At 37.9% G+C, this 22385-nt stretch overlaps 1 protein-coding gene across 1 annotated transcript in view; it reads right to left on the bottom strand.

Annotated features, from left to right (window-relative positions):
* Positions 1–22385, bottom strand: part of LOC130216650 (NACHT, LRR and PYD domains-containing protein 12-like) — a 30726-nt gene continuing 8341 nt past the window's right edge. Inside the window, 20 exon segments of the mRNA XM_056448535.1 lie at positions 1–66; positions 248–421; positions 2252–2425; positions 2512–2685; positions 2832–3005; positions 3369–3441; positions 3444–3541; positions 4884–5057; positions 5237–5410; positions 5505–5672; positions 5837–6010; positions 6124–6297; positions 8746–8919; positions 11680–11853; positions 11949–12119; positions 16352–18167; positions 18238–18433; positions 18607–18694; positions 19172–19264; positions 21174–21254. Of these exon segments, the coding sequence (XP_056304510.1) occupies positions 48–66; positions 248–421; positions 2252–2425; positions 2512–2685; positions 2832–3005; positions 3369–3441; positions 3444–3541; positions 4884–5057; positions 5237–5410; positions 5505–5672; positions 5837–6010; positions 6124–6297; positions 8746–8919; positions 11680–11853; positions 11949–12119; positions 16352–18167; positions 18238–18433; positions 18607–18694; positions 19172–19264; positions 21174–21254 (4543 nt within the window). The 3' untranslated portion in view covers positions 1–47.

Below are 22385 nucleotides of genomic sequence, written 5' to 3'. Positions count from 1 at the left end.
CCACTAGTTCCTTTTATACTCCATTTAAAAAGTGCTTGAAAAGGACTTCAGGTGGTGCTGTTGAGCCTAAAAGAACACATCACACACACACACACACACACACACACACACACACACACACACACACACACACACACACACACACACACACACACACACACATGCAGGAAACACAAATCATTTGTTTAGTAATGAAATTATTTCATGCATTCATATGGACACAATGCCTCTTGTATTTGTTGCTCACCTTAATTTCTTGAGTTTACAGTGTGGATTATTCAGCATGTCACACAGAATGTCCTTTTCTCTGTTTCCTATTTGATTTCCACTGAGGTTCAGTTCTCTCAGGTGTGATGGGTTTGATTTTAGAGCTGAAGTCAGGATCACACACTGTTCCTCTGTAATTCTGCATTCTGACAGACTGATAACAGAATGAGAAACAATGAATCAGATCCATGTCAAATTCATGTGTGGAGTGAAACGAGTTGCTAAAACAACTCATTATAGGAGCTTAATTATAGGACAATAAACCGAGACAGGATCGTAACTAGGATATGAGGATATTCACTTCTTTGACGTTAATTTAAGAACATTTTAAGAAATACTTACAAATTACAGCATTTCTAGAGGATACGCAATCAAAACAAAATACTAAATTTCATTAACAATAATACAGTTAGTCCCATAAAAACCTGAACGAATATTGCAGTTGTTAATGTTACACCAATCTGTTCTCAGCTCTGTCTTCTTTTGTTGTTAACGTTGACGCAGAGGTAATAGTTTTGCATTTTAAAGTTAGTTTTAATTTCGATACTCTCTTTAAATGTGCTGCACATTTCAGTTTTGCTTTAATTTGCTTTGTTAGTTTGACTTTAGTCTTTAGACTTTATTTTGTGAGCATGTTTCTATTTAGGGGGTGGCTCAGTGGTTAGCACTGTCGCATTACAGCAAGAAGATCGCTGGTTCGAGCCCCGGCTGGCTCAGTTGGCACTTCTGTGTGGAGTTTACATGTTCTCCCTGTGTTAGCGCTCCGGTTTCCTCCACAGTCCAATAACATGTAGAATAGATGAATTGAATAAGCTAGATTGGCCGTAGTGTATGTGTGTGAGTAAATGAGAGTGTATCGGTGGTTCCCAGTACTGGGTTGCGGATGGAAGGGCATCCGCTGTGTAAAACATTAGCTGGAATAGTGGGCGATTCGTTCCGCTGTGGCGACTCCTGATAAATAAGGGACTAAGTCGAAGGAAAATGACTGAATTTCTACTTAGTTTCAGTTTCAGTTTTAGCAATTCAAGTTAAAGGAACACGTCCAATCGAAGCAAAGTTTATTTTTGCACAGTTTACATTAACTCTTGTGCAGACCTCTTCACAATAAAACATAAAGCAACTGTTTGAACAGATACTGAACACAAAACCATACAAATACAGTGAATTAAAGTAAAAATGATATAGAATTCAGACAACCTTCTTCATATTAAAGATACATGTTAAACTTGCCTACTTTACATTTTTGGCTAAACGGTAGGTGAAGAAAAGTTTACAGAAATGATGATTTTGTATATAACCATGCTGTGTGTTTGGCTGTAAAAGCGCCATCTCCACATGCTTCTCTAAACAACCACAGGTCAGATTGTTCCACTGAATGAGTACCCTGAAAACGATTATTCATTCATCTTCCTTTGGCTAAATGAACCGTCAACTTATCCAGCATATGTTTTACTTCCAGCTGCAGCCCATCACTAGGAAATACACACACATACACTACGGACAATTTTAACTTGCCCAATTCACCTAAGGCGCATGCATGTTTTTGGACTGTGGGGGAAAGCGGAGCACCCGGAGGAAACCCACGGGAACACGGGGAGAACATGCAAACTCCATACAGAAATGCCAACTGACCCAGATGAGGCTCGAACCAGCGACCTTCTTGCTGTGAGACGATCGTGCTACCCACTGCACCACCCCAAAATGATAATTTAGTTCTGCTAATTAATTAATTTTAGGTAGTTTCTCAGGAACGGTTTCATTTCGTTTTGGATTTTAATGTAGTGTGATTTATTTTTTAACTTCAGTTTAAAGTGTTTTTGATCAACAGAGATCGCTACTGTAGTTTTTGGGGAGTAAAATAACCTTGGCTGGCATATGAAACAAATTTATAACCCAAAGCTTGATGAATGATATCTGTACAAACCATAAGACCAAAATAAACTTGAATCCCTCCATAACTCCTGTACAGTATAAAGTTACTTACACTAATTTCTCCAGCTTGAATTGTGGCTTCATCAGTAAATCACTGAGGTTTTTCATTCCAGAGTCTCCCAGATTATTCCCACTGAGGTCCAGTTCTCTCAGGTGTGATGGGTTTGATTTCAGAGCTAAAATCAGGTCGAAACAATCTTCATCTTGTATACTGCAGTGTCTTAACCTGCATTCGGACATATAAAACACTTAATTAATTTCGTTACTTTACAAAACATTAGTTCTTTTACATCAAATGTGAATGTTCCTCACCTCAGTCCCTCCAGTTTACAGCGTGAATCTTTCAGCACATCATAAAAGTGCTTCACTCGTTTGTGCTTGAGTTTATTCCCACTGAGATCCAGCTTTCTCAGGTGTGATGGGTTTGATCTCAGAGCTGAAGTCAGGATCACACACTGTTTCTCTTTGATACTGCAATCACACAGACTGAAGACAAACATAGAGTAGAGAATGGCTCAGATTCTAGATAGCAAACTTCTTTCATTGCTACAGTATATATAGTCTTACATATAGACAATAGACTGACTTTTAAAACAAATTTAACATGTAAACATGAATAAAATGAAACTAACGCCAGTATTTCCAGTTTGCATCGTGGGTTCATCAGTAAATCACTGAGGCTTTTAAATCCAGAGTCTCCTAGTTTATTCCCACTCGGGTCCAGTTCTCTCAGGTGTGATGGGTTTGATTTCAGAGCTGTAGTCACAGATGAACAACCTTTACCTGTCATATCACAGTTTCTTAACCTACATAGGGAGAGAGAGAAGGAAGGTCTCAGAGGTTTGAAATGATATGAGGATGAGTAAATAATAGCAAATACCAAAATGTTGGGGGAGAACTAACCCTTTAAGCCAGTTACTATGAATGATCTTGAAATAATCAATTAATCATTAAAAGATTTAGATTCATATCATATACATATTCACATACGTTTATTAATCCTTTAACGATCACAGAAATACATTCAACACTGCATTTAACCTGCAGAAGACAGAGAAGTTGCCATGTATGGTAAAAACAGTTTAAATCTTTAAGGTCGGGACACATCAAATTACTGGTCAGCGATTTTAAGCATTGTGTTTCACTTACAATAGGTCGATGTTTCTCACCTCAGTCTCTGTAGATAACAGCGTGGATCATTCAGTAGTTCACATATGTGCTTCACTCCCACGTTTTTTATTGATTCCCACTAAGGTTCAGTTCTCTCAGGTGTGATGGGTTTGCTTTCAGAGCTGAAGTCAGGATCTCACACTGTTTCTCCGTAATACTGCAATCACACAGACTGAAGACAGAAAGAGAACAATAAGTCAGATCTCTGATGATTTCACCTAAACTTTGGATAAGAAGGGTTAGAAGATTAGCTCTTTTCATTTTAGGAATGAAATATCCTGCTAATAAATAACATTAAAAGCTGTCATCATATATATATATATATATATATATATATATATATATATATATATATATATATATATATATATATATATATATATATATATATATATCAGGTAATGTGTCTAATTTAAATGATTCTACACTGTACAATATTATAGTTTACACACAAGTTCTTTAAGCTAAACAGTTACAAATCAATAACTGACAGAGGTACCCCAAGAGGTATGTTTTTTGCAGTTTGTTTTTGCGAATCCACCAGAGGCAGCTATGTACACTTTTTGAAATCTCATATATCTCTCGTGAGTGCCATCCTTACTGTTCTCATGAAATCCACCAGAGGTCGCTGTCGACTAACTGACTGACCGACGCCCCACCCATTCCCTTCCCTTTACTTAATGGCTAGTGTTTTAAAAAAGAATAGATTAACCAGCATCCACCCACTTCCCTAAGTCATCATACCACCACGTATCATTCGTTTTAAAGACAAACTGCAGACATACGTACTTCTGGCTACATAATTCGCAATCTCAAGAAATCTATACAGGGCTAGGTTTTCTGAAAGAGCCTATGTTAGTTTTGAGACTCTTCTACCACACCTTTCAGATTAGAGGGGGAGAAACACACCAAAATACACATAGTTTAGGCATGGGTGTTATATAAAAAATTATGTTAAATATTCATGATTCATGACATTATCAATTCTTTTTAAGGTTGGTTTTATAGACAAAATCGCAAATTACTAAGCCACAACACAGCCAAACTGAATAAATAAAATACATTTAAACTGATTTAAAATAAAAATCACCCTATGAGGTGACAAATCTTGAAAAAGCAAAGAAGTAAAATAATAAAGATATAATATAAGTCCTGAAAAGCAAGAAAATAAAAAATACCTGTATTAAAAATATTTCTTTTCACGAAACAAACATTCATTTCCAACAAGCTGTCAGAATTTTTTCGATTTTAAACAGAGTCTGCTATAAAACATAGGTTAAACAGTAAAACAGGTCTGATGTCCATGTCTTTGTTTTCACACAACCTGGGTGACTGAAATTCCATTTCATCATTCTTACTCTTATTCCAAGCCATATTACATTTCACAACATTTCCAATTCCACTTCTCATGTTGCGTTTCATCATGTTTTTTAAGAATATGACAGGATGATGAAGTGAAAATGCTCTCACAACTGAAATAATTACTGACACTCAATCAATTTTAAGATACTTACATCAGTGTATTGAGTTTGCAGTGTTTGTCCTGCAGTAGAGCAGAGAGTTGATTCACTTGTGTGTCTCCCAGTTCACGATCACTCAGATTCAGTTCTTTCAGGAGTAACGGGTTTTTACCCACAATTCCAGTAACAAACTGACAGCCTTCATCTGCAGCAGGGCTTCTCAAAAACCTTAAAAAGTTGAGGGATTCAAAGCTTATTGTCCATTGACTTGTTAATAACATGTTAAGAAGACATGCTCTAAATCAATTGAACAATTTTACCTTGTTGTCTATTTAACATGCAATAATATTGATTAATAATATTTTGTCATCATGTGATTCCTTTTGCAATATTTCCTCATGTCTCACCTTAGTGTCTTCAGTGTACAGTGTGGATCCTGCAGTAAATCAGTGAGCTCCTTCACTCCTGATTGTCCAGGATCATTTCCTCTGAGATCCAGCTCTATCAGGTGTGAAGGGTTTGATCTCAGAGCTGAAGCCAGAGCTTTATAACCTTCTCCACTGATACTACAGTCTGAAAGACTGAAGGAAATGTTTTATAACCAAATGCATTGTGTGATTAACAGAACTTAAAAATGTTAAAGTTTGCAATAAAAGAACGGTTCATTGAACTTACCTGAGTTTCTCCAGTTTACTGTCCTTCAGTCCATCAGAAAGTAGCTTCACTCCTGAATCCTGCAGATTATTATTGCTCAGGTCAAGATCCTTCAGACTGCTGGAGACTGATCTGAGAACTGAAGCAAGAGCTGAACAGCTTTCCTCTGTTAGATCACAATCACGCATTCTAAAGTATTGAAGAGAAAAAAGAGAAAAATAAACACAAACAAAACAACCTAAAGTGAACACATGATTATTGAGATGAAGGTGTTTTGGCTACAATTCATCTGTTTTTTTATTTCATTTCTTCAAAGTAATGTAAATGTGCATTAAATAATGAACAATACTCACTGGAGATTGTTGAGTTTACAGTGTTTATCCTGCAGTAGAGCAGAGAGTTGATTCACTTGTGTGTCTCCTAGTTTACGATCACTCAGATTCAGTTCTTTCAGGAGTAACGGGTTTATACCCAAAACTCCAGTCAAAAACTGACAGACTTCCTCTGCATCAAGATTTCGTAACAACCTGGAAACAGGAGAGAATTTATACTTCCCAATTTTACAAAGCGGTGGTGTTTCCTCAAGAAAGATATCCAAAAAGAAAAAAAACATAGTTTGACTGTCCTTTATCTCACTCACCTCAGTGTCTTCAGCGCACAGTTTGGATCCTGCAGTAACTCAGTGAGCTCCTTCACTCCTGATTGCCCAGGATCATTTCCTCTGAGATCCAGCTCTATCAGGTGTGAAGGGTTTGATCTCAGAGCTGAAGCCAGAGCTTTATAACCTTCTTCTGTGATACTGCAGTCTGAAAGACTAAATATACAAGTAGCTATTATTAAATGTACTGTTTGCTCTATGATAATTAAAATTGTTATTCAGCATACAGAAGAAAAAAGAAAACATTTAACACAAAGTTTTCTAAATGAACAACACACTATATATTTCTGTCCAGGTTAACTGCTATGTTTTGGGGACGAGTTAATTAAATTTGACAACACTGTTAATAACAGCACTTGAAACGGGGCACTTTTAAATAGCTTATAAATTCTGTGCACCATTTCTTTACTTTCACTTTCAGATTTGTTGGTAATTTGGCATCAATTGGTAATCTCTGCAATTACAAAATGACCAACTCAATTATCATGATTATTTACCAAATTTAGCTAATTCTTATTTTCTTTTGAGATGCTGATTTGAGAATTCCTCATTTTTGTCTTCCTTTATTTTCACTTTTGGGCTTTGCTGCCTGCCCTCTTCAGAGGCTGAAACTTATTCTATTATCATGTTGCTTTTCTTAATATTGATCTTAAGATTTATTTAGACAAGACATGTTAGCCACGAGTGTCCATTTAATCTTCAATGGGAGAAATGCAGCATGCAATAAAATGCAAGAGATTTCACTCACTGGCTGTGCAGAGGCACTCATTGTGTGTAGGGTGTAGAGTGTAATACTGTGTCTGACATGACAATACACTGGTCATGTTCCTATGGAAAACAAATGACAAGTAACATAAACTACTATTTTGTAAGGTTATATTTAGATTTTAGGAAGTACAAATGTGACTTTGTTGATTGTAAAAATAGTGATGTGCAGCTTAATGCGCAGTCTTAGAGCAATGATTTCAGGAGCAAAACGCTACTGGTAGGGTCAAAAAAAGGTCTTATGTAACTAGCCAGAATGAGCACAGTTCAGAAAACCCTTCTGAGAAAAATACTATCAAGGTCTGTAATATTGCCAAGTTTGGCACTACCAGAGCCCAACCTTGGAGCCACAATTCAAGTTGTGTTTTTGGATTTCTGTGCGAGTTACAGTTTGTCTATAATGAACACCAGAAAGGGTGTCCATCACTTTTTATCTAACCTGACCTCCAGCCATATGTCTTGGACATTCAGGTAAAGAGAGGGGAGGACTTGACAACCAATTGTCACCTGGTGGTGAGTTGGATCTTCTAGCAATGGAGGAGGCTAAATAGACCAAGCAGGCCTACACAATTTGTAAGGGTGTGCTGGAAACAACTGGCTGAGGCATATGTCAGAGGAATTTCCAACTCTAACCTCTGGAGACCGTTGACCAGATCCTGAGAAAGGCTGGAGACAGAGTCAGAGTTGACCCATGAGCTTGGTAGTGGACACTGGAAGTAAGGGATACTAGAGGGAGTCTTATTGAGTCTGTTTGGCTTGTGAGTCTCCCAAGTCAACTGAAAGGTATTGAAAGGTCAAGCATGCTATGGGCTGGGCAGTCGCAGAAAGAAAACCAAAGAGTTTGAGTAGACTATGAAAGAGGATCATCAGTTGGCCCAATGAGATTCTGAAACTGTCAGGTGGAAGCAGTTGTTCACCAACACTGGTTATAGTGGAGGTGGGTAGCTGCTGACATTGAATGGTAATTGGATGGTGAAAGAAATGCTTTGATAATCTCCTTAATTCCACTGACGTGCCTTCCATAGAGGAAGCAGCTGATTCCCTCAAGCTGAAATCTGATGTCGCGTGCAGGTAAGGCTTCAGGATTGAATGAGATCTGCCCCTAGAACACCAAGTCTCTGGATGTTGTACACACCTCTGTAGTGTAATGTGTTGGGGATAAGAATTAGTGCTTCCAATTGTAAGGCCAAGGTATTTAACTGAAAAAGGATGACTTGTACTCTCCAGGTTGGAGAACAGTCCTCGTTCAAGGTAGAGTAGTTCAAATCTCTCACGAGTGAGAAAACGATTGTGGGCAGGCAGCAGCAACGGGTTGATGTATCTACTGATCTACTGTCATGAGTTTTGAGCCATTACCAAAAGGACAAGATCTTAGATACAATTTAGTGTTGGTAATAAGTCTCACGTTGTCTCAAACTAATTTTCAAAACATGCATCAACACAAGTAGAGAATTGTTTCAAGAGGTTATATTAAATGTATCCGGTAGTTGATTATTTATAAATATACTCACACAAGTTTCTTGAACTGACAGTGTTTTTCCTCCAGTAGAGCTGCGAGAAGCTTCACTTTTGTTATGTCAAGCTTATGCCCACTCAGATTGAGCTTTTGAAGGGTTAAAGGGTTTTTACCCACAATTTCAGTCACAAACTGACAGGCTTCATCTGCAGCAGGACTAAAACACCTGCAGATAATGAGAAGAAGCAAAATTCAGTTCAGCTATTTTTTTAAAGTTAATACAAGCTGCATAATGTATCGTAAATTACAAATGAATCCGAATTGTATTTGTTTTGCATTATATCTCTTTTTTGTTGCTGTTGTGGTCTTATACATTATCTCACGTTAGTGTGTTGAGTGAACAATTTGGATCCTGTAGTAAATCAGTGAGCTCCTTCACTCCTGATTGTCCAGGATCATTTCCTCTGAGATCCAGCTCTATCAGGTGTGAAGGGTTTGATCTCAGAGCTGAAGCCAGAGCTTTATAACCTTCTTCAGTGATACTGCAGTCTGAAAGTCTAGAGGGGAAAAATGAATGATTTGCCTTTTCTGTAATTATTTTGTGGCCATTATTGCAGTAATGTTTGAATTTCGAACAAAAGAGAAAGCTAAATCGCCAAAACTATACAAAGAAAATTCTGCACAATTGTTTTCCAAAACTCTGAATTTCTTTTCTAATAAACAAAAAAGTCAATATTGGATGACAATAGGGAAAGTAAACAAAAGCATTTTTTTATTCTCAAACGTTAGTAGGCTAAAATAAAACTTACACCAGTTTGTTGATCTGACAGTGTTTATCCTGCAGTAGTGCAGCAAATTGATGCACTAGTGTGTCTCCAAGTTTTTGTCCACTTAAATCCAGTTCCTTCAAGAGGAAAGGGTTTTTACCCACAAGTCCCATCATAAATTGACAGGCTTTCTCTGCAGCAGGACTCAAAAACCTGAAGACAGGAGAAGTACACTGACATTACCTGCCATTTCAAGATTTCTTTTCCTTCAGTACTTTTAAGCTTTTAGAAATATCTTTCTGACCATTTTCTTTTCAAAAACCATTGTACTTAAAGACACTCACCTCAGGGTTCTCAGTGAATGCCATCGACTCTGCAGTAATTCAGTGAGCTCCTTCACTCCTGATTGTCCAGGATCATTTCCTCTGAGATCCAGCTCTATCAGGTGGGAAGGGTTTGATCTCAGAGCTGAAGCCAGAGCTTTATAACCTTCTTCTGTGATACTGCAGTCTGAAAGACTAAATACACAAGTAGCTATCATTAAATGTACTGTTTGATCTATGATAATTAAAATTGTTATTCAGCATACAGAAGAAAAAAAAAACATTCAACATAAACTTCTCTTAATGAAGATGAAACGAACATGAAATAAGTTTAGTGCTGCATGTGTTGTTCTAAATAAAAATACACATGAAATTAAAGTTCAAATACATGTTAGTAATTGAATATTATAATTACGTAAAAAATACCAAGTGTGCAAAAAACCATAACAATATGATGATTATTTTGGCAATAAACAGAAAAAACAACAAATGCATACAGTAATGTCTATTGAATCACCTCAGTATACTAATTTTATTAAATAAAAAATTATAAAATCTGTCATTATCCATCAAGCTATCCAAACAAAAATTGTCACTTTTTTAATTAACAAGTTTAACTTTTTTTAAACTTTGTTAATAACAAACTATTTCAACAAGTGGAAACAAATATAAAAATACACACTTCAATTTCTTTAATCTGCAGTGTGTATATCTCAGCATATGACAGATCTTCTCTACTCCTGAGTCTCCTAGTCTGTTTCCACTCAGATTCAGCTCAATCAGATTTGAAGAGTTTGAATTACAAGCTGAAATCAGAGCAGCACAACCTTCTGCTGTAATCCTGTTATTATTCAGCCTGAAGAGAAAGAAAAGAAATGAGCAGAAGTATTATTTTAATATAATAGTTCAAAGAACAGCAATAACAATGCTTCATTAGGGGCCAACTGCACCAAATGCGCTTTTCCATTATGGGAACACAAGCTGCACCCAGTGCAGTGGACCTTTTTTGTTGACAAGAAAAAAAGTGTGCTGCGCATTTTGTGTCACTAGGCAACCACTGAATCAGCTGCGTATTGTGTGTGAGCTCTGCTGTTGACGTTTTTAGCATTGTAATATTTAATAATATTATAATATTCACAATTTGTGAAGTCATACAGCTCCAGATAACAGAAACAGTCACCACTAGTCTCCCCTCAAGCTTTAAAAAGTCTCTCTAGTTGTCTTGACAACACAAACACTGCTGTCACCTCGACGGAAACTCCGCCTCTGCTTTTATTTGATTGAAGATTGAAAATGATACGACTGACATAGCACAAAGAAAGTCGCTGGTTCGAGCCTCGGCTGGGTCAGTTGGCGTTTCTGTGTGCAGTTTGCATGTTCTTCCTGCGTTCGCGTTGGTTTCCTCCGGGTGCTCCGGTTTCCCCCACAGTCCAAAGACATGCAATACAGGTGAATTGGGTAGGCTAAATTGTCCGTAGTGTATGAGTGTGAATGAGTGTGTGTGGATGTTTGCCAGAGATGGGTTGCGGCTGGAAGGGCATCCGCTGTGTAAAAACGTGCTGGATAAGTTGGCGGTTCATTCCGCTGTGGCGTCCCCGGATTGATAAAGGCACTAAGCCGAAAAGAAAACGAATGAATGAATGACGTAGCACACTTTTTCTGCTCAGAATTGTTTTCCAACTGCAGACACACAGTGCAATGGAAAAAAGGTGAGGTGCAGCAGGTGGTTGAAATTTGAGGCACGCAGGGCACATAAGAAGTGCATAAAACGCTCATGGCCATTAGGAAACCATTCAAAGAGGGCGCCTCTCAACGTAAAAAAGTGTGTTCAGAGTGATCAAGGTCTTAGATGTTCAATCAAATTTTGACTTTTCAAAGTACTTTTTTGTAGGTCTGTAAAGTGTAAAACAATGTAAATTAGTCACGTGATTGTGTTGATCTGGCAATGTTTATCCTGCAGTAGAACAATGAGTTGATTCACTTGTGTGTCTTCTAGTTCACGATCACTCAGATTCAGTTCTTTCAGGAGTAATGGGTTTTGACCCACAACTCCAGTCACAAACTGACAGACTTCCTCTGCTGCAGGACTAAAACACCTGAAGAAGACAAGATCAAGCAGGAGTCAGTACACTTCTTATATAAACTTGGTGCAACAGAAAATACCACAAGATTTATTAGTAATAATAATTGCTAATTATTTACCAGGACAACATTTATTTAGTCTCACCTCAGTGTCTTCAGTGTACAGTGTGGATCCTGCAGTAACTCAGTGAGCTCCTTCACTCCTGATTGTCCAGGATCATTTCCTCTGAGATCCAGCTCTATCAGGTGTGAAGGGTTTGATCTCAGAGCTGAAGCCAGAGCTTTATAACCTCTCTCTGTGATACTGCAGTCTGACAGTCTGAAACCGAATGTTTAAATTAGAGCTTAATAAGATAAATCTTACTTTATATTAACAGTATATTATTTGACATTTTCTCCTATTCCACAACTTACTTCAGAATTTCCAAATGACACTTTATATTCTTCAGTCCAGAGCAGAGAGCCTTCACTCCTGAATCCTGCAGATTATTATTGCTCATGTTCAGCTCTTTTAGACTATTATCAAATCTGAAAACTGTAGCCAGAGCTGAACAGCTTCTCGCTGTTAAGTTACAGTCATTTAACCTACAAGAAAAATAATCCTATTTGTTTATTTAAATAGTATGTGTTGTATGATTATCAAAACAGGATTACACATGACACTGGACACAAGTGCCTGATAAGTGAAGGAACACACAACTGAGCACTCGCAGGACTGGGACAATACACATGCAGCGTGGATGTCTAAACCCTGGCATCAAACCTCAGCCAAGCTTAAGCTGTTGTATAGCGACATGACTATTGTGTTTCATTCACAGCTAATTTAAAGCCTAATGTGTTATTTGACATAAATTTCTAATTTCCTGAATTTTTACATTTTCTGATTTGCTCCTCCAAAACACTGCATAGGCCATGTTCAACATGAAGTCTTCAGTAAACATTTATCCTCCAGCAGCCTCATGTATTGACCTGCCCAATATCTTATGTGATTTTTTTTTTTGTGAGGTTTTCTTATATATATATATATATAAAATTTGCAACAATTTCACAACTCTCATTTCACATTGTCGTTTTGTGTGTAGAATTTTGAGGAAATAAATGAATTTAATCTATTTTGGAATAAGGCTGTTACATAAAACAATGTGGATAAACTGAAGCGCTATGAATATTTTCCAGATGCACTGTACATTAAGAAACACAGAGGAAATCTCATGTGGAAAACAGTGCTTGCTTAATAATCAGAAGATTTAGCTGCTTTTATTGAATCAGTATAACTAATGTAAGAGTCTCACAGAAGGATTTATTTCAAACACTCAACTGTAGTTTTGAGGCGAGTAAAAACATGTTACTATAATAACATGTAATTGTAATTTTACATTTACTATAGCTGCAGTTCTTTGAGAAGCAGCATAAAGCAGCCCTTATCACAGAATGATTATCTCCATGTCATTTTTGACAGACTAAACTGCATTAGAAATTCAAGTCGATTTTTGCATGGCTTATCTGTGCACTACAACTCTGCAGTAAACTCTGCTCCATCTAAATGTACATGCTGGAGGTTTACAACAACTGGCTTTGCTTGCAAAATGCTGAAAATCATCTCGTTTAAATTGCCTTGCTGTAACTGCCATCATCATATACTACTGTATATATTGTGGTAGTGCTCAATTCTTTAGGAAAATTAAGTCAGGTACCTCACCCCTCTTCTCAGGCAATCAGAGTTATGTACTTAACCTAACCTTTGTACTTTCTTTTTAGATACAGACAACTCCTGTATTTGAGGTGTGCTAGTCTAAGCATGGATGGGAACCAGCTGAGTGATGCAAGAATACACAAGCACAAGGCCCACAGTTTGCAGAACATAGTGGGAACATATGCATGTGTGGAAAAACATTAACAACACATGGACAGGCAGGGTTTTTTTTACACTCAAGACACCTTAAGCGCCATACACCTAAAGTGCTTTACAATCAATTGAGGGGGTCTCTCCTCACCACCATTAGTGTAGTGTGCAGCATCCATTTGGATGATGCGATAGCAGTCACATGACACAGCTGTAAGTGAAGAGGTACCATGAAAAGGAGAGACAGAGATGGAGCCAAACCGGTGAATGGGGATCGGAAATGTAATGCGCTCGTCTGTGCTCTAGAGAGCAGTGCACATCGGACAGTTTATCAAGGATGTACCGCTGGACGGCGTCTCACTATAGCTGTTAAACGTGATATTTAATTAATCTTGTCTAATCTAACGACTCTCCTGTCTTTTGAGTCTATCAAGTATTGTGTCACAGCGTCAGTACACTGCTTCAGTCTTTCACTTTCACACATGTACTTAGTAATTTTAGTGAAAACCTCAGATACTGTTAGTTGTGCACTTTTTTTACCGACAAACCTCCTGCAGAAAAAGTGATCGACAGGAGGTAATTTGTGTGCAACTTATCTATATGTATTTAGGATTTGTTTATAGGTAAAACAAAGACCATGCGGGTCAGGTAGTTGAAACTGTCGGCTACAAATAATTATTTCGTTATATATAATAATTAATTCACCTCCGCCTATGATGACGATGCCATCATCCATCACGATGTTATTTCACATTAGACATCGTTCGATGCCAAATTGGTCATATCACCAACCCTACTTTAAGCGAGCGCAATTGTCTTCAAAAAGATTGCTAAAACTGAACTGAAAAAAAAACTACGTAAGAGAGATGACTTTAATGTTTTTTTTTAATGTTGCACATTTGAAAGGAACAGGACATAGCCATGAACTCTGCTTCTAACTACAGCTCTAGTACAACTCTACTACAGTTATCATTGCAAACATACAGGTATGCAACGCAGTTTCGTTGTAATGATGGATTTGGGAAACATCAAATCAACAAACTATGTTGGTAATAGGGCTGCATGATAACAGAAAAAAATGATAATCATGATTATTTTGCTCAAAATGTTAATCACGAATAATAATGACGATTATTCCTTTGTGTATATATATATATATATATATATATATATATATATATATATATATATATATATATATATATATATATATATATATATATATATATATATATATATTTATATAAAAACAACACAACTTGTAATAAAAATTTCTGCATGCACATTTTTTTCACTCGCTACTCTGCCAGGAACTTCGCCGCTGGAGAACACCTTTAATAATAATCTAAACATTTGTTTAGAGATGGACCGCAAGATGTGCTCAAAAGAGTGGCTACATGTGGTGAACAACGATGGCAAAGCTAAGTGTAATTATTGTAATAAAAAACACTAATAAGTTGCAAAGCAGAGTGTCGCGACCAACATGACAAAGCATCTGCGGTTGGTTCACATAAGAATATTAAACTAAAAGAATGGTGTATTAGGTTTATTGTGCATCCCGCGGGTACAATCAACAAGAGTTGTGCATTTTAGTTTAAGTTTTTCGAGCGTGATAAGCAGCTCGGTGAAACTAAACAGCCGTACTAAAGATAGTAAACATAGTTTTACATAAAGTGTCATATGATTATGACAAATGTCAGGACCTGAGTTTCACGACTAATAAAAAAGATGGTGCTTCTTACAGTATAGTTTCACTGGTATTAGAACCCACAGAGACTCCAGGGTAAGCACCTCCTGGTGGCCTCACTAACACCACGTCAGTTACCCAGTTTTCCCAGGTGATCTACCATCTGTGTACTGACTATGCTCAACCCTGCTTAGAACAGTTTGATCTCTCCAGAGACCAAGAATGGAAAGTGATGATATGAATCACTTTAGGACTGAGGTGATGATTTGAACACAAATGCAGTCCCACTGTCGAATGCTGAAACTCTTTCATTTGCAACAGTGCCAAAAGGAATGAAAGACAATATTGATCCCATCAGTCCTAGAAGGCTTAAACCAGGGGTGTCCACACTTGGTCCTGGAGAGATCCAAGATGGAATCAAACCCACTTGAATCAAACCCTCCTGAACCAGCTAATCATGCTCTTACTAGGTATACTAGAAACTTTCAGGCAGGTGTGTTAAAGCAAGTTGGAGCTAAAGTCAGCAGGACACCGGCCCTCCAGGACTTTAGACATCCCTGGCCTAAACAGTCTGAGTGGGACCTAATTCTTTTTCCAAGTGCATCCCTGGTTTAGGAGAGATCTCTTTCACTATTTCTCCCTGGCTGAGGAGCAACAGTTTAGTGGTCAGGAGGATCTGCTGAATATTGTTTCCGAAACTGATCTTCACTGAGAAAAGACCAGGTAGAATATGGACCAGAGGCAGTGATATATCAAAGACAGGACTTTGAAAACACTGCTATTATTGGTCTGTCAACTGACAGACCTAATGTAATTGATGCCTCCAGGATTGGTCATGCCCAAAGCTGTTCCCATAGTGAGATTTCAAAAGAATGCATGAAAGAAAACTATATTTACTTAATCAGCCATAAACAATTGTAGACATGCATATATGCATATATAAATATATATATATATATATATATATATATATATATATATATATATATATATATATATATATATATATAAATATATATATATATATATGTATATATATATATGTATATTTATATATATATATATATATATATATATATATATATATATATATATATATATATATATATATATATATATATATATATATATATATATATATATATATATATATTATCACTTAAAAGTGAGGAATGACTTTTAAACATAAAGGACATACATTCATTATTTCAAGAAAAAAATTATCACTACAGGTCAATATAGATTATTGCATTTTCATAGTGGGAATTATATGTATAACAGACTTACAGAGCTCTTCTGAAGGTTTTGATGACTGCTGATAGCCTGATGAGGCACTCATCTGACTTCTTGAATTCTTGAAGCTCAAACTCCTCCATCTTCTCCTCTGATGTCAACAACACAAAGACCAGAGCAGACCACTGGGCAGGTGAAAGATCAGCAGATGAGAGACTTCCTGTGCTAAGGTGAGTCTGAATTTCCTTTACCAGAGTTTCATCGTTTAGTTCAATCAGACAGTAGAACAGATTGATGGATCTCTCTGGAGAAAGATTTGATTCAAACTTCTGCTTGATGTACTGAATTATTTCCTCATGGTCATTGTGGTCTTGCTGTGTCAATAGACCTCGTAAGAGTCGTCGATTGGATTGGAGTGACAAGCCGAGAAGGAAGCGAAGGAAAAGGTCCAGGTGTCCATTGTCACTCTCAAGTGCCTTGTCCACTGCAGTCTTCAGCAAATCAATCATGGACTCATTTCTGTTTCTAGAGTCTTGATCAAACACACTTTTTTTGTTGATATCTAGAAACAGATGTGCATAAAGGGCTGCAATAAACTCTTGAACACTCAAGTGAACAAAGCAGTACATGGTACCAAGAACAATCCCTGTTTCCTCCTTAAATATCTGGGAACACATGCCAGCATACATTGAGGCCTTATAGAAGTCAACACCACAGGCTTCCAGGTCTGTATCATAGAAGATTAAGTTGTTTCTTTCCAGATTATCAAATGCCAGTTTCCCCAGGGAAAGGATGGTGTCTTTATCCCAGGACACATCTGGTGTGTTTTCCCCACTATACTTTCGTCTGCTCTGCTTGATCTGAAAGCGCAGAAAGTGTGTGTACATCTGTGTCAGAGTCTTGGGAGTGTCTTCAGTGTTTGATTCCTGCAGTGTTTTGGAGGCGTCATCAGTCTGATTGTTTTTCACATCATTATTTGTCTTCTCCTGTAAAATGTTCTGGAGAACAGTGGCTGAAATCCAGCAGAAGACAGGGATGTGGCACATGATGAAGAGACTCTTTGATTGTTTAACATGATCAATGATTTCTTTGGCCTGATTCTCATCTGTGAGTCTTTTTCTGAAGTACTCCTCCTTTTGTGCATCATTGAATCCTCGTATCTCTGTCAGCCGGTCGATACAGTCAGGAGGAATCTTACTGGCAGCTGCTGGTCTGCTGGTGATCCAGATGAGAGCAGAAGGAAGCAGATTTCCCTTGATGAGGTTCGTCAGGAGAACATCCAGAGAGGCTGGTGATGAAACATCACAACACGTCTCATTACCAGCAAAGTTCAGAGGAAGACGACATTCATCCAATCCATCAAGGATGAACAGGACTTTGAATCGATACCTTCTTGTAAGGTTCAGTCCTTTTGTCTCTGGGAACAACTGAGTTATAAGCTCCATCAAACTGAGCTTTTCTTTCTCCTTTAAGTTCATCTCTCTGAAGGGAAGAGGAAATATGAAGCTGATCTCTTGATTTTCTTTTCCTTCAGCCCAATCCAGAACAAACTTTTGCACAGAGACTGATTTCCCGATGCCAGCGACTCCTTTTGTTAGTACAGTTCTGATCTGCATGTCTTGTTCAGACGCTTCAAACAAATGTCTGCATTCAACCTGTTTCTCTTGAGCTTTATGACGTCTGGACGCAACTTCAATCTGTCTGACCTCATGTTCAGTATTGACCTGTTCACTGCCACCCTGAGTGATATAGAGATCTGTGTAGATGTTCTTCAGGAGTGTGGAGTCTCCTTGCTTTGAAATTCCTTCAAACACACACTGATACTTCTTCTGTAGGCCACATTTCAGCTGATTACCGATAAACAGCTTATCTAACAAGGGGGAAAAATATTTATTCCTAATTGTTCTCAATATTTTAGGTTTTAATATTAGGTCTCTTACCTTCTAGTGCATCTGCAGCTTCATCTTGCTTCATTTCTCTCAGGAAGTAGAGTGTGAGCTCAAGAGCTGCTTCTGTGATGGTGGATCTGTTCTCATTAAAGTCCTTTACAAAATAATGTGCATTCTCATTTTGTAATATTTTATTGAACTTTTCTAACTCATTTGTAAATAATGTGATTATTTGGCTCTTCAGCATCTGCACAAAGCAAAAAGAACACAAATTATAAACAAAACTGAATATTCAAACATTTGAAAATATATGTAAAATGCAGTATAAAAATGTACAAATTGTAACTTTTAAAAGCACAAATAATTTTTTTTGCAATTTAAATTCTTGTTCTGAGAAATGAATATGAAACTGTCAAAAACCTTGAAAATCCCCAATAGATTCTCTTTGAAACTTTGTGGTTTGAGGATTCTGTGAGTCTGGAAAGAGTCTTGTGTCTCATACTGAAGCCTGTAAATAAATATAAAATCTATAATATGATATGATATGATATAATAAAAAGGAGAACGCCAAACCTTCCAGTAATTTATTAGTATTAATTAATTTATCATTAATTGGTAATTGAGTATTCACATTGCCATCATATTCATATAATTAGTATTCATATTATCGTCACTTGGTGAGTTTTGTTCCTCGCTACTGTTGCCACTAGCTAGCTTGGTTTGGGACTTGTGGAGCTGCCCATCAATGGATTTGCTCTTCAGTGTTTGGACTTTCAGCAGCGAAAATTAAACCACACTGAACTGAACTAAACTGAACTTCAATTCTGAAAACTGGACTGACACCGTTTTAATTTACTAGAACTTCTACGTTAAGCTGCTCTGACACAATCTACATTGTGAAAGCTATAGAAATAAACATGAATTGAATTTATAAACTTTCTAGCTTGACCTATATGACACCAAATACAAGAAATACATGAATTACCTTTGGGTAGATAATGGGTTTTCCTCACTGAAATCTGGTGGGTTGTCTTTTGACCAGTCACTCTTCACAGACACAGAAACATCTGAGCCAATGCTGATGATACAATTAAAGAAAACAGTTAACAGGAGACTTTAACTTAATTTGTAGAGGTTTAATGTTGTAAGGGGTAGTTAAAGGGATTCTATATATGCTCTAATTTTGCCATGCCAGACCTTTCAGATTCTTAACACTGTTGTTGAGTCAACATTTTAACACCCCACTGTTCAATCATTTCAATTTCTGTAGGAGGATGGAAATTTATCAACAATCGAATGCCAGAAAACACCTCCAATTGTAGTTTCTTTTTTAAAATTAAATATCTCCTTTTGAAATGGACTTTGAGATTTGCAACTTTATGTATCATTATTTATGTCCAAACATACACACCACACCGAGTAAAGTTCAAAGCACAAAACCATATAAGGACACTTTTAAATGCAGTGTAGTTTTTAAATGCAGCACGTCCTGTGCCTGGCTTCTGTTTCTGGAGGATATTGAAGATATTTACCTATTCGGAACTTTGATAACAGGGTTTCTGCTGATAGGCTTATGCGGGGTCCTGGGGTATCGACGATTGATGAAAGCAGTCAGTGCTGCTCCAAACCCCATCAGGCTGGCTGGCTTGATTGAAACGCATATGTGTAGGGTCGCAAATGCTCAGACTATGGTCCTAGACTGCAAATTGGAAACCATCGGGGTGAAACTAACGGCTCTGCAAGAACATTTGGCCAGATCTGGAGACGAGTTTCGGACATTAAATATCTGTGAAATTGGCAGATATTGACCTAAAGTTGAAATACTTTTTCTAATCTTGAAGAAAAACAACATCTCCTGGATAGCAAGATAAGGAGACGCTCTGAAATTCCTACTCCCTGTCAAGGACACCTGTTGGACTCTACAGGCTTACACACACATACATACACAGCTACAAATAGACAATCACTACCTATCCCCTCATCCCATGCCTCCGTATGCTTTCACCCACTGGAGGGGGTATGCGGGTCTGTGACCAGCATCCCATGGCTGCAGGACAAGATGGCTGCCCGCCCTCATCGGACTATATCCACACCCCCTGTTCCCATCCACTGTGGCAATGTTGTGTCTTGTCTTTGTGTTTATGTGATGGTTGCTGGGCTTTTTTTTTCTCCCTGGTCTCACCTTACCCTAATTCAAGAGCAAGATGAGAGGGAGTTTCTTTGCCTCCCTCTCCTGAAATGTATCTTACTTCCTTTTTTAAATGCTACCTCCTATGACCTGTCTTCCCATGACAATTGTGATGTTTGTGTACGGTCGGGGGGGGGTTTCAATTTCACTATACGAAAGTGTATGTGACAAATAAAGGCCTGATTTTATAGTATAGCAAAGTATAGTACATTTGTCCATCTGCCTATGACCATAATAGATAAAAAGACATATTCTTGATCTGTTGTTTCCATGATGAATTTAGGCCCCTTGTGTAATTGCTTTGCAATAAAAATCTAGACAGAGTTCAGTAAAGGTTAACAGACATTCGTGTTTGGTTATTGTATTGTAGTGTTCAGGTTTTATCGAATATGCCAGTCATATCTGCCAACATTTGTGTCTGAAATTCCGGGAGACTGGGGGGTGGGGGGATGTTTGTTTGTCTGAATAACACAGTTAAGAACCGGGTTAGTAACTGTAATGTGGTGTTAGTAACTGTGCTATAGATGGACTGGGTTTCAGGTGGCCGATGCGATTGGATACCATACCAAGGTTGGCGACCCAGGGGTGTTACAGACTGTACCAAAAAGCTGAAGACTGGGGGCAGGGAGAAATTACGGGAGTTTTCCGCAAAAAAAAACAACAAAAAAACGGGAGGGTGATGGGAGATGGGAGATGGGTCTGAATTATGGAAGACTCCTAGGAAAAATGGGAGTGTTGGCAGTTATGATGCCACTGTGGAGAAATAAAAAAGGCTACAATGGAGAACACATTGCAATACCTTCGTATAGATGTTGGTTTCTCTTCACTGAAGTTTGGTTGGTCGAACTCCTTTGACTGGTCACTCTTCACAGACACAGAGCTGGACACATGGGAGCCTGAACTTACACTGATGACAATAAAATGGAGGGGGGAAAAGTTAACAGGAAAAATCATCTGTGTGAAAGTAAAATGTTTTCTAAATTGTTTCTAGGGCATCACGGTGGCGCAGTGGGCAGCACGATCGCCTCACAGCAAGAAGGTCGCTGGTTCGAGCCTCGGCTGGGTCAGTTGGAATTTCTGTGTGGAGTTTGCATGTTCTCCCTGTGTTGGCGTGGGTTTCCTCCAGGTGCTCCGGTTTCCCCCAAAAGTCCAAAGACATGCGATATAGGTGAATTGGGTAAGCTAAATTGTCCGTAGTGTTTGAGTGTGAATGTGTGTGGATGTTTCCCAGTTATGAGTTGCTGAAAGGGCACAAACATATGCTGGATAAGTTGGCGGTTCATTCCGCTGTGGCGACCCCTAATTAATAAAGGGACAAGGCCAAAAAGAAAATGAATGAATGAATGAATAATTCGTTTCTCTAATTCTGCTCAGAAATCCACACATCCACACAATTTATAGGATAAAAGATTGATCATAATTCAATCTTACTGTCTTGCACTGGTTTTGTTATGATTATCAGCGATCTAGTGGTTGCAGATCGCTAATGAACTACAAATCCGCCATTATGGACTACAAGATCCAGTCATGCACCACACACACATTCACAACCGGTTCCTGATTAGCACTAATTGCATGCACACAGCCAAAGGATTGTACTGATTACATGGACTTTAAATACAACGCACACACACACACTTCATTGCTGAGTCTTGTAAACTGTATATAGACCATAAGGACGCATTTTACCTTGCCTTATCCTGCCATGTTTTAGACCCTCATCTTGTTTTGTTTGTTTATTCCTGTATGCTGCCTGCCTTTTGACCATCTGCCTGTTTTTTTTTTTGACTTCGACTGTGGATTCCCTGTGTACATCTGTTTGCCCCAGTGTTGACCATTGCCTGCCTGACCCTCCTGCTAATAAACCCTGCATTTGGATCATATACCTGCCAACATTTATAATCTGAAATATGTCTCCCAGGAAAAACGTCAGCGTTCCGCTTCACATTAGAGATTTAATAATTCCATGAACATACACTGTAAAAAATGTCCATAAATAGGTTTTCCCTAT

The sequence above is a fragment of the Danio aesculapii genome, chromosome 22, assembly GCF_903798145.1.
Source record: "Danio aesculapii chromosome 22, fDanAes4.1, whole genome shotgun sequence".
In the NCBI taxonomy this organism is placed as follows: domain Eukaryota; kingdom Metazoa; phylum Chordata; class Actinopteri; order Cypriniformes; family Danionidae; genus Danio; species Danio aesculapii.
The sequence above is the reverse complement of the archived record's forward strand: the minus strand, read 5'-3'. Positions and strand labels throughout refer to the sequence as shown.